The sequence below is a fragment of the Vitis vinifera genome, chromosome 2 (genome assembly GCF_030704535.1).
Source record: "Vitis vinifera cultivar Pinot Noir 40024 chromosome 2, ASM3070453v1".
NCBI lineage: Eukaryota > Viridiplantae > Streptophyta > Magnoliopsida > Vitales > Vitaceae > Vitis > Vitis vinifera.
In genome coordinates, this window is record NC_081806.1 from 9,288,401 (window position 1) to 9,301,732 (window position 13,332).

Here is a 13,332-nt window from a genome sequence, read left to right on the forward strand (position 1 = left end):
AAAATTCCTAGTTTTAAATAAATAAAAAATTGATAAAAAATATTTTTAAAATTAAAAAAATCTTTTTCGAAAGAACAAGAATTATTTTAAAAACAATTTCCAAATACATCCATTATTTTAGAAAGAGAAATCAGAAGAAACTAAAGAACTTGTGAAGAGCAGCCAGCGAACCAATGAAAGAACTAAGAAGAGGGTGAGGCAGCGGAACCCATAAAAGGGGAGTGGGAAAGGTCCAAATGTCAATGGTAGAATGCATGGGAAAAGAAGTTTGTTCACGTGAGAAGAGAGGGGCAAGGGTAGACGTGGAGATCAGAGGAGGAATGATGGGGTGGGCGTCACATGGGGTGGCGGTCCCCCAGACCAGATCCCCTGAACAGGGTATGGGAGGTTGGCTTCTGCAACGAATGGGCAACCCAAACTCTCACTCACTTGCATCCTTTGCTTTTAAACTCCTCATTGGCCTCGCTCTTTTGGTCTGGTAGCCCCACTCTTATCTGGATGACACCCATGTCCCACTTTTGTCTCGGGTGGATTAGAAATTTATGTTTATGAATACTATTCTAATCCTAAATTATGCTTTGGCGTCGTTTTTCCAGTACACTCGAAAAAATACGGACAGTACAAGTACGTGGGACGGTGGGAAGAACTCCGACGGCGAGTTCCCACGTGACACCTTCACTCTCTCCAGGTGACGCGTGGAAAGAAGTCTCCAAGTCTACGCTCTATAAAGTGTGTAAAATCTTCAACCAGACGCCGCCTCCCCCGCGGGTGCCTCATACTTGGCATTTCTCATGTGCACTCCCTACACGTGTCCACCATCTAGGAGAGCCACTAGTCAATCCGTTAGCTCATCTGACGGTTCACAACACGCTATATATATCACAAGCCACAACGCAGTTCCTGTTAACTGTGGAGAGAAAGCCAGCGTGAAGAAGTGCTTCCAGCTTCCAAGTTCCAACAACAACAATGAAAGCAGTTCTTCTTCGAACCGGTTCGGTCCCTGTCCAGTCATCGCTCTTCCCCGGTTCACCGAGAGTATCCTTCGGCTTTCATGACTCTGTAACCAGAGTATTTTCCCGTGACAAGACCAGCCTCAATTCCCCCAGGTTTTCCCTGCATTTTCAGAACAACAGCCAGGGAGAGGTTCCGGCTAGGAGAATCCGGCGAGCGATGTCAGAGAGCGACATTATCCGGTCGGAGAGTGGGATTTCGAAGTTGAATGGAGTCGGATCTCACTCTTTTCCTGCTAGGATACCTGAGGAGGAGGAGGAGGAGGACGACAACGACGACGAAGGAGGACCACTGATTGTGAAGCAGAAAAGTGTTGATCTGGAGAATCACGCCGGGTCTTGGCCGGAAATTGGAATTCCTGTGGAAGAGCTCGGGTTTTCAGGCGGCGGTGCCGACGGTGATGGCAGCGGTAGCTTCACTGGTGGTGGCAACTGTGATCGGCGGAAGCTCGCAACTTACTATGAAGAAATGTTGAAGTTAAATCCGGGAGATTCTCTTCTTCTGAGAAACTACGGGAAGTTCTTGCACGAGGTAATACTTGGACGTTTCAAGCGATCAACCTATGTATGAACCAAAACTCGATTCAACTTCGATTTTGACTCTTTTTGTTCTTTGTAATGAATTTTCAGGTAGAAAAAGACGCGATAAGAGCAGAAGAGTACTATGGAAGGGCTATACTGGCGAGTCCTGGAGACGGAGAAGTGTTGTCTCTGTACGCAAAACTGATATGGGAGACAGAAAGAGACCAGGACAGGGCCCAATGTTACTTCGATCAAGCTGTTTCTGCTTCTCCAAACGACTGGTAATTTCACTTTTCCTCTGCTTCATACCATGAGGTTCTTTTGGTGTCGACTTTTTTGTTCAAATTTCCAAATCTAAACACTTGCGACCGTTTGGTTGCTGAGGAACATAGAGAAAATAAATAATTAAAATTTAAAGATTCGATCATAAAAATTTTATAACCAAAAATAAATAAATAATTGAAGGTATTTAATTCTGTAATTTCCGTAAATTTTATTGTTTTGATTTGTGTTTGAAAAAACAGAAATTCCATAACTTGGTGTTTGTTGATTGAGTGATTTTGTTGATAGCCATAGTGAAAGTAGTAATGATTTGATTGGGAATTGAATGACGCAGTATGGTGATGGGATCGTACGCCCAGTTTATGTGGGAAGCAGAGGAAGAGGAGGAAGAGAATGAAGTAATTAAGATAGAGGGAACCATGGTTGAGGCCTTCTAACCAATCTCATCATAATGGGAAAAACCAGTCAACAGAGAAGCCATTGAATGAAGTATGAGTGTATGACTAACTAACTACATGTATAAATGTACAATGAATGATAATAACAAGTCATGCCCAACTACCGGAAAGTGGAAACTGGAGGAAGGACTCTAAAAGATAAGAGACTCCATGAGGCTGTTTGGGCTGTGGGATGACTTCATTTTGGTTTTTTTTTTTTTTTTTGGGTTTTTTGGGCTTCTCTTTTGCTAGTAGGAAAACCTTGGCCTTCTTGTATGATTTCTATTATAAGTATAGTGGCATGTGATATCATGTTATTGTATAATTAATGGAAAAGTCAATCTGGTTAGATAATCACATTTGGACAAAATAACATGGACATGATGGATGAAGCCAACCTGGCCTAGGCCTAGGCCTAATAAACCTGTTTCGTTATCAACTGTCATGTCAAACTCTATTAGGATAGATGTTCGCTTTTTAGTAGCTTTCCTGATGAAGTTGAAATCAAAATAATAATTTTTAAAGGATAAAATTGGTATTATTGAAGTTTTCTTTAATCATAAAACAACTTTTTATTAAGTTAAGATAGAGTTTCTTGAAAAAAGTCAATATTTTTCTAATTTTTATAGTTAGTTCTTTGGAAATGAATTTGACTTGGATTTAAAGTGGAGATGAGCTGGGTTGGATGTGGTTGTATTCCAACTCTTTTGGTTGGCCTACCAAACTTACCATGATACTATTCTTTGCACCTTCCATTTTTATGAAAGTAGTTTTTCCTATTAGTAATTTTACTTATATATACTTAATTGGAAAATGGATATTGCTAAAATACTACTTGAATAATAACCGAAAGTTCAATACGAAACCTAATCAAATAAAAGTTTACCCAAATAAAAATCTAATTGTTATGGTTAATTGATATCAAAGATTAACAATATATGTTGAGATATATTAGGGATAATAATAATCACCAAAACAATGAACCTAACATATTCAATAATAATCCCAACAAATCAATTAATAAATATTGGTTATAACTAATCCAACAATCTCAATAATCAATTAACCAATCAATCCAACAATCTCAATAATCAATTCAAGATAATCAATGTTATCAACTAAATTATAAGCAAGAATAATTTATATGTGCAATTTTTTAAGAAAACCCCTTGCAATATATTAGGATTAATTAATTTGACCTAATCTAGGCAATTCAAACAAATATCAAATATAAAGATATAGATGATGAAACACAATATTTTTATGCGAAAAACTCCCACAAACTTGTAGAGATAAAAAACCACGATGTTTACCTATCAATCTTAATCCACTATTTGAAGTCAAGTCATATAGATTTACCTGGTGGTTTTACCTTAAGGACTTATTTTCTAGTACCTATAATTTGATCTACATCTGCGATGCAACAACTCCTTATTGCTCCCTAGTAGATCTTTTGATCCCTCCGGATTACGATCTTCAACCAACAATTTAAAGAATATGAGAGATAAAAAATGGTGTGACAAAAATACTTCTCTCACTAGGAGTCCCTCTCTAAGGAATAAGAGGTCTCAACGAAGTATTTTCAATCTCCTTAAAATTTCTCCACACGATCACTTTAAGATCTCTATAATTTCTAATCTCTAACCTTCAAAGGGTTATAAGAGAGGTATTTCTAGGCAAAAACCATAAGGATTTTGGTATCTCAAAGTTTTCAAACTACAATTTGAGTTAAATTCATCCAAAATACGTTTCTAAACCCGATAGGACTATCATGATCACTTGAGCGGATTTAGACTGCTTAAGCGCTCCCCTTGAGCAGTTGTTATTGCTTGAGTGGGTTGACCGCTTGAGTGGCCCTACATCTTTTGAAAAAACATTTTAAAACATTTTAAGTCTAAAAATGATATTGAATATTTAATATTTCAAATAAGCCTTATATATCACAAGCCAAATCTTTTTAAACGTACCAGTGACTTTTTGGTTGAATAAACAATGACTCTTAATCTTCAATGGAGAGCAAATCACTATCTAAAAAGGATTTTATGGACAAACATTAATAAAAATGAAAATTTCAACATATTAACAAGACCCAATATCCTAATACTAATCATTTTACCTTCAATACCTCTTTCATCTCTCTCTCTCTCCAAACAACAAAATACATAGTACATCTTTAAAGTCTTATTACTCTATTTTATATTGTTTTTCATGCCTAACCACAATAATTAAAAGACATAGAGACTCAAATATGATCAATATGCAGGCACCCACTAGTTTTATATGTGTTTTTGCATTTGTTTATGCAACCATAACCAACATGGCATGTGAAGAAACATGGATGTGATACTCCAAGGGTTAAACTTTGACTATCTCTTTCTCAATCTTTGGAGACTTTCTAACCATGCTGCCTATAGACTTTAAAGCCCTTTAGCCCTTGTCTTCTGTCTTGCTGGTTCTAGAGCTAGGTAGGATTTATGTTAAACAATCAAATTTTCCTTAATTAATTGGGGAAATAAACATATGTGGTGTGGTGAGGTTCAAATGTAAGTAGTTTACATGCTATATATATGTGATTCCAATGAATATTTACAACATGAATCAAAACTGAAAAAGACTTACAATAGTCTACTTACCTCCAGCCATTGTATCGAGTTACTATAATCGGTTTGAAGCTTTGATTTCCAAACTCTAATCTCTACTTTTAGATGGTGTATTTCTGAAGATAAAAAACAGCAGAGCCGAGTTTGGGACTATTTCCAATCTATATAACTGTGGCTTCCATCATACCACGTTGCTCTTGCCACCATGTTGAGCAGTTGGTGAAACGTGCTCCTTAATCGCAATGGAAGTGAGAAATGGAAGAAGACGTGGTCAAAGTGTTGGACCACATTAGAAGTGCTAGACGTGTGTGAACGTGTATCAGCTAACATTCTCCCACTTGGTCCACACCTTTAACCTAATGTCCTATCTCAGTCCATCAATTATCCCCATTAAGTAACAAATACATGAATCATGACGATAAGTCCTCTATTTAACGAGTGTTACCTTCCATGTATTACAATGTACTCATTTTTTAACATTATACTTTATGTGGCAATATTACTTACTGAATAAACCCTATGTTCATTCTTTGTCCAATGAAGTTGAATTTTCTCAAAATTAAATAAAAGTGCACATCAATATGAGAAAACATCGTAATAAGAGTTTGTACAATAGAAACTACATAAGGAAACTAAGTCCCATGTTCACTACATGATCCTTGAATTTCAATGGTGGCATGCCCTTAGTCAAAGGATTAGCGATCATCAATTCAGTGCTAATGTGCTCAATAACCACTTTATTTTCTTTAACACGTTCTCTTATGGCTAGATACTTAATGTCGATGTGCTTGATTTGACTTCCACTTTTATTGTTCTTCGCCATAAAGACTGCAGCTGAATTGTCGCAATATATACTCAATGGCCTAGATATTGAATCCATAACTCTAAGCCCGGAAATGAAACTCTTAAGCCATATACCATGTGAAGTAGCCTCAAAACAAGATATGAACTCAGATTCCATAGTAGAAGTAGTAGTCAAGGTCTGCTTAACGCTCCTCCAAGATATAGCTCCATTGGCCAAGATAAAAATGTATCCAGATGTTGATTTACGTGATCAACACAGCCAGCAAAGTCTGAATCTGAGTACTCAACAACCTCTAAATTGCTTGTTTGTATGTACATAAGCTTATAATATTTGGTTCCTTGAAGATACCTCATCACTTTCTTTGCAACTTTCCAATGGTCCAAACCTGGGTTACTCTGATATTGTCCTAACATTCCAACAGCAAATGCAATGTCAGGCCTTATGCAGACCTGAGCATACATCAGACTTCCGACTGTAGAAGCATATGGAATGTTCTTCATTTGTTTCATCTCAAGATCGTTTTTTGGGTATTGGTCCAGATTGAACCTATCACTCTTCACTATAGGGGAAACACTAGGTGAACAATTCTTCATCCGAAATCTCTTTAAAACTTTATTGATATAGGTTTCTTGAGACAAACCTAAGATACCTTGAAATCTGTCTTTATGGATCTTAATGCCAATGACATAAGATGTCTCACTCATATCCTTCATGTCGAAATTTTTAGAGAGGAATTGTTTTACCTCATGAAGTAAACCCTTATCATTGGTTGTAAGTAAGATGTCATCCACATATAAAACAAGAAAACAAACTTTACTCCCACTAACCTTAAGGTATATGCATTGATCCATAACATTTTCTACAAAACCAAATGAAAAAATTATGTTATGGAATTTTAAATACCATTGGTGGGATGCTTGTTTTAAACCGTATATGGATTTCTTAAGCTTACAAACCAATTGTTCACCATCACTAGAGGGGAATCCTTCAGGTTGTTTCATGTAAACCTCCTCCTCTAGCTCTCCATTAAGAAATGTTGTTTTCACATCCATTTGTTGCAATTCCAAATCAAAGTGGGCTACTAATGTCAATATAATGAGCAAAGAATCTTTCTTAGATACAAGAAAAAAGGTTTCTATGTAATCGATTCCTTCTTTCTGAGTGAACCCCTTTGCAACAAGTCTAGCCTTGTATCTCTCAATGTTGCCTAACGAGTCTTTCTTTGTCTTAAAAACCCATTTACAACCAATGGCTTTTGCACCATTAGGCAACTCAACAAGGTCCCAAACATCATTGCACTTCATGGAACTCATCTCATCCTTCATGGCATTGTACCAAAATTTTGATTCTTTACAACTCATGGCTTGTGAAAAAAATTCGAGATCATTTTCGGCTCTTATATTGTAGTCACATTCTTGTAGATACACTACATAATCATTAGGAATTGTTGACCTCTTAATTCAAGTAGACCTTCTTAAGGTTGCACCAATATCTTCTAAGGAAGTATGGGGTTCAACTTGTTGTTCAGAAGTGTCAGGCAACTCCTGATCAACTTGATCTACTGGAATGTTGTCAACAGCTTGTGGAACTTCAATGATTGATTGAACTTCAACAATTGTTCGTTCTACACCCGATTGTACTCGAGGGGTGTTATGAACAATAAACAATCTATCACTTGAAGTGGAAGGTTGAGACTCTGTATGATCAATATCATAAACTATGTTTCTGAATTGATCGCTCCCACTAACCAAGTCATATTCAAGAAATTTAGCATTTCTCGATTCCACAATCCTAGTGCTGTGAGATGGACAGTAAAATATGTACCCCTTAGACTTTTCAACATATCCAATGAAATACCCACTAATAGTCTTTGGGTCCAGTTTCTTTTCTTGTGGATTATAAATTCTCACTTCAGGCGAGCATACCCAAACACGCATATGTAGCAAACTTGGTTTCCAACCTTTCAATAACTCAAATGGCGTCTTTGGGACAACCTTGGTTAGAACTCAGTTTAATATATACACTGCTATCTTAAGTGCTTCAGTCCACAAGAATTTATGAAGTTTTGAGCTGCTAAGCATACTTTAAGCATACTCTTCACCATGTCCAATAAAGTTCGATTTCTTCTTTCTGCTACACCATTTTGGTCTGGAGAACCAGACAAGGTGTATTGGGCAACAATCCCATGCTCTTGAAGAAACTTCGCAAATAGCCCAGGTGATTGTCCATCCTCCAAGTATCTACCATAATATTCTCCACCTCTATCTGACCTCACGATCTTAATTTGTGTACCACATTGTTTTTCTACTTCTGCCTTGAAAACTTTAAAGGCTTCTAAAACTTCATTTTTGTTATGAAGTATGTAGAGATACATGTATCGTGAGAAATCATCTATGAAAGAGATTAAGTATTTTTGACCATGAGAGTCCATGTCAAGACTACATATATTAGTATGTATTAGTATGGCGGAACTCCTAGTAGCACCTCTCTTTGACTTGTTGGTCTGCTTTCCCTTAATGCAGTCCACACAAGTCTCAAAGTTAGTAAAATCTAGAGTACTAAGTACCCCATCATTCACCAACCTTCTGATTCATCTATGGAGATATGACCTAATCTCCGATGCCACAATGTAGAGGAATCCTCATTAACAACACATCTTTTAATGCCAATTTGGACATGTAATGAATTATGAGTGGTATCATTTTGTAAGAATATGCAATAAAGACCATCAGATAAAATATCATTGCCAACACAATCAGATTTATAAATCAAATTGAAAGATGTTTCTGCAAAATGAAAAGAATATCCAAATGGTACAAGTCTAGAAACTAAAATCAAGTTTCGTGAGAAACTTGGTACATAAAAGGTCATTTGCAATTCCAAAATAAAACCACCATTTAAGGTTAAATGACATGTCCCCATTGCTTCCACATGCGAGCCCATCTTGTTTTCGGATAAGATGAATTGCTCACTTGTCACTGGCTTCCTTAGGTTTTGCATACCCTACAAGGAATTTGAAATGTGGATTGTAGATCCAGAATCAATCCACCATGTGTTGGTATTTACATTAACCATATTAGATTCATAACAAACAAATGAAGTAGGGTTACCTTTCTTTTCAAGTCATTTATGAAATTTCAGACATTTCTTCTTCACGTGTTCTTTCTTTTTACAAAAAAAACACTTTTCGTCTTTCTTAATGTCAGATTTGGGAGGAATTTGTTGCTTCCCTTTCTGACTGGCTTGAGATTTTCCTTTCTTTTCTTTCTTTTGTGTCACCAGCATGGCACTTTCTCCTTGTTCCATCAATAACCTTCCTTCCTATTGAACACACGTGGTCATCAATTCATTGATAGACCACTTATCCTTATGTGTGTTGTAAGAGATTTTGAAAGGTCCATATTGAGGCGGAAGAGTGTTAAGGATAAAGTGCACCAAAAAGGATTTAGACATTTCTACCTTGAGCTTCTTCAATTGAGCCACTATGTCCCTCATCTCCATGATGTGTTCGTGTACACCTCTTATACCAGTGAGCTTCAGGGATGTGAACTTCATAATTAGGGTGTTTGTCAAAGCTTTATCTGAAGTGACGAATTGCTCATCAATAGCCTTAAGCAATTCGCGGACATTCTCATGTTGCTCGATTGAACCACGTATACCAGCACTAATTTTTGTCTTACTGTACATCACGTTGAGGCGATTAGATTTTTCCCAGCGTTCGTGTAATAAAATTTCATTTGGTGTGCTGGTATCAGTGATCTTATGTGGTTCATCTTTCCTTATGACATAGTCTATGTCCATGCACCATAATTGAAAGAAGAATCCTTTCCTTCCATATCTTAAAGTTATCTCCCCTGAGTTTGGGAACCTCACAACGAATATCAGATATGCTAAGTAAAACTACACAAAAAGATTACAAGCTTATTAAGAATTTGAGGCTTTAATTTAAATTCATGTTTTACCAATGTAGAACACGCTTAAAAATTGAATCTAATTTTATTAAAAATTGACTGTGGGCTAAATCTTTGATTCAATCAGATTCATTATCTTTATGAAAGACTTTATCAAACTATTTTACTGAATTATATATTTATTATGAATATAGTTTGATATTTTCTATCTATAAGCTTTATGATAAACCTATTAAATTAATTCTTCCTAATTCCTGTGGGTAAATTTAAAAACTAATTTTAATATTTTATCCTAATTAATTATATAAACATAATGAAATCCTTATGGGGCAAAATCGTCATATTTATATAATTAATTACAATTAATGTCCATAATGTGATCCTTATTTACTTAATATATAATTTTATATAATTAAGGATGTTGTGGCTATTCCTTAATTATTTAAAATTATATGGTTAACTAGACATTAAAACTATATGATATAAATTTAATATATCTAACACAAATTTAGGCAACAATTGCATGCATTAAAAGCTACAACTTTTAATTTATCTAACTCAAATTTAAGCTACATTTTTACACATACAAACATATAATTTAAAATAAATAATTTAATTTGTATGTATAAAAAATCACATATAATTTGAAAGGATTTTAGATTATGATTGGGCGCCTAAATCTATATAAAACACAATCAATTCCAAGCCTAATAAAAATAATTCAAACTGGGCCAAAAAATGCCTAAACTGGCCCAATTTTAACAATCATCCAATGAACCAACACTTAAAGCCTCATAATTTAGTAAAATGGGCCACTGGCATGCATTGAGCTTAATGAGCCCAATAGCCTCTTAAACCAAGGCCCAAATTTCACATTTAACTCATGGCCCAACACTTAATAGAACCCACTCTCTCTCTAGGTTTTTTTTTTTTTTTTTTATCATTTTAATATCATTTGCAACAAAAACCCACAATCCTAATTTACCGCCACCCCTGTGGATTGCTTCATCACTGGTAGTGACATGCTCACTGCCACCTACGTGGATTGCACCCTCACCGACTGTAGTCCAAGCCATAGGAGTTGCTGCATCACACTGACAAGTAAAGCCCTTACCACACGCGGTGCATCCAGGCGCGCAACATCACCAGCAAGAACAACTTTTGTTCTCTCTGGCCAGAACAAGATGGCTAAGCGCGATGACGTCAACATCCACCACTAATGGGACGGGCTACATCCACTGGAGTGCAACCCCAATTCCCCATTCTCGCCTCTATGCGAGCTCCACTAATTTTTTTGGGTTTTTTATTGACCTCGACCATTTTTTGGCAGCCTGCAACAGCGCCTAGCGACGCTTCCCACCTGAACGAGATGGTGCTTGAACGACCCCTGAATGCGCCTTGAATGGTGCTTGAAGAGCGCTTGAATGGCGTCGCTAGAGCACCTGAAAATGACGCCTTAACGGCGCTTGAACGACGCCTGCAACGCCGTTTGGAACGACACTTGTAACGGTGCTTGAATGACGTCCTATTTTTTTTTTTAAAGGCCTATAATGGCATTTTTTGAATGCCTAAATGACGTCTTTTGAACGCCTGTAATGACGTTTTTTGAACGGAGGACGCCAACTATCTAGATCGCCTCCAACAACCATTGTTTAAATAGTTATCGAGAGATCATAAAAGCAAGAAATTTTCATGCAAAATCAATACAAAGCAGAGGTAAGATTTAACGTGCTCTAATACCAAATGTAAGTATTTTAATTGCTATATATGTGTGATTCTAATGAACATTTACAACATGAATCAAAACCGAAAAAGACTTAGAATAGTCTACTTAGCTCCAGCCATTGTATCGAGTTATTGTAATCGGTTTCAAGCTTTGATTTCCAAACTCTGATCTCTACTTTTAGATGGTGTATTTCTGAAGATAAAAAATAGCAGAGCCGAGTTCGGGACCATTTCCAATCTATATAACTGTGGCTTCCATCATACCACGTTGCTCTTGCCACCATGCTGAGCAGTTGGTGGAACGTGCTCCTTAACCGCAACGGAAGTGAGAGATGGAGGAGGACGTGGCCAAAGTGCTGGACCACATTAGAAGTGTTGGACGTGTGTGAACGTGTATCAACTAACATCAAACACATAAGCTCTCATCAAAGGAGACTTTGCTACCATGTTGAAGAACCAATTTTCTTAGAAGCTTTAAGTTTTTAGGATTTAGGTTTACAATGTTTATCATCTTCTTTGGCCAAGCAATGGAGATTTAGATGCGTTACCCGGATCTGTATTATGCAGTTTGTTCAGTGAAAGAGCTCCATATGAGACTCATATTTATGCTAATCTTACTTGATAATGTCAACCATATTATATTACGCATGGTAGATAAGTTCCTGAATGGAGATTGATGTTATCTTTTTTTTTTTCCTTTCTTGTTTTTTTTACCCTTTTGCAGATTTGAGAACTATGCCTTACATTTTCAGAACCAAGCATTCACTATAATGTTTACTGTCACATGGTTTGGCTATGAATGCCAAGAAATATTATACCTGAGTTTTCTTTGTAAAAAATCTTCAGAATTGTCAATTTTCATACATATTTTTTGAGTCCTTTTCGGCATACTGCTAGTGCATTTGAATCAATTATAACCCTTATAGCTAGCAGTGGAATTTCAAGAACTAACCTTCTTTATTTCAGGGTTTGAAGGGCAACTTCTGTGATGATAGAAGCCTGGCAATGGTGATGCTCTGAATGTGAAACTTTTCTGAACCTTATTGATCTCCTGTCCCTCTCCTTTCTACTTCTTTATTTCCTGCATGTGTTTAGGTGGTGAAGGTCCCCAACATTTGTAGCTACAAGCCTAATGAAAAAGTAATTTATGTGCAGTGGAATGAGAGAACATTAAGCTCAAATGTATTAGCATCTTGGAAAACAGAGAAAGGATTCACAACAGACCTTGGCGTTGGCGTTGGTGTCTACATTCTTGCTTTGGACATCCTTGGCTCCAACTTTATCCTTCAATTTTGGACCATTTTGAGAATTCCAGAGTCCAAGGACAAATTTTTCTCAAATTTGGGATAAAAAGGAATTGACCTTATATCCATATGCATCAGAAAAGAACAGCAGAGAAGAAGTTTCTTACTGCAGTTGTACTTTTCTTTTTCCTTTTTTTTCTTTCCCTGATTCCTCATCAAAAAATGGTACTTAGAGCTTGTTCTAGTAGCAGTGGTAGTAGAATTTACATGTCTCAGATTAGAGTTTGCCTCAACCCCAGATGAGGATTGGGCATGGACCCTGCATCATTGAAACCCAATTCAAGTAATTGGCTAATATTGAAAAAAAAAACCCTCTGCATGTTTGTTTCAGTTCATGTTTATTAGAATCATGGAATCCAAACTGATAGATTTAGATACTAGGGCTTGGATTCTTTAAAATCCATTGAACTGTTGTCTTTTTCCTGACATTCTTTTTTCAGTTGCCAAAGAGAATGGCTGAGGTTTTCAACACTAATCAATGGCAGGATCGAGGCCAATGCCTCAAATAGAAACAATATCAGACCTTTGCCTCGAGAAAGCAACGCTGAATAGTGAATAGGAACTAGTACTTAACCATAATTGGGTAGGTTAATTTTCATGAGCATGAGGTTGAGGAGAGTGAGTCCAAATGGGAAGACTGCATGCACTAGACGTTAGTAGATATGAAAAAGTAGTATTATAGGGGTTGTTTGGAGGACGGCCAAACTGTATATGGTTGTCCTCTTCCACCGTCAAT

The 13,332-nt window shown here is 36.7% G+C and overlaps 1 protein-coding gene across 3 annotated transcripts; it reads left to right on the forward strand.

Annotated features, from left to right (window-relative positions):
- The first annotated feature begins 298 nt into the window (after positions 1–298).
- Positions 299–12,513, forward strand: LOC100245547 (uncharacterized). Of its 3 annotated transcripts, XM_059734397.1 has the most exons (4): positions 777–1,542; positions 1,641–1,813; positions 12,259–12,300; positions 12,448–12,513. In XM_059734397.1, the coding sequence occupies exons 1-3, from the start codon at positions 967–969 to the stop codon at positions 12,263–12,265; spliced, it is 756 nt and encodes a 251-aa protein (XP_059590380.1). In that variant the 5' UTR covers positions 777–966; the 3' UTR covers positions 12,266–12,300; positions 12,448–12,513. The 3 variants fall into 3 exon arrangements, with proteins under 3 accessions (XP_002277674.1, XP_059590380.1, XP_019081235.1); XM_002277638.4 differs by lacking the exons at positions 12,259–12,300; positions 12,448–12,513 and adding an exon at positions 2,149–2,621 and having other exon boundaries at positions 299–1,542; XM_019225690.2 differs by having other exon boundaries at positions 12,259–12,513.
- Positions 12,514–13,332: the final 819 nt, after the last annotated feature.

Excerpts from the sequence above, each read along its gene's own strand:
- LOC100245547 (XM_002277638.4), top strand. The coding sequence starts at position 967 with ATGAAAGCAGTTCTTCTTCGAACCGGTTCGGTCCCTGTCCAGTCATCG. Across the intron at positions 1,543-1,640 it reads ACGGGAAGTTCTTGCACGAG|GTAGAAAAAGACGCGATAAG; the intron begins GTAATACTTGGA and ends ATGAATTTTCAG. Across the intron at positions 1,814-2,148 it reads TCTGCTTCTCCAAACGACTG|TATGGTGATGGGATCGTACG; the intron begins GTAATTTCACTT and ends TGAATGACGCAG.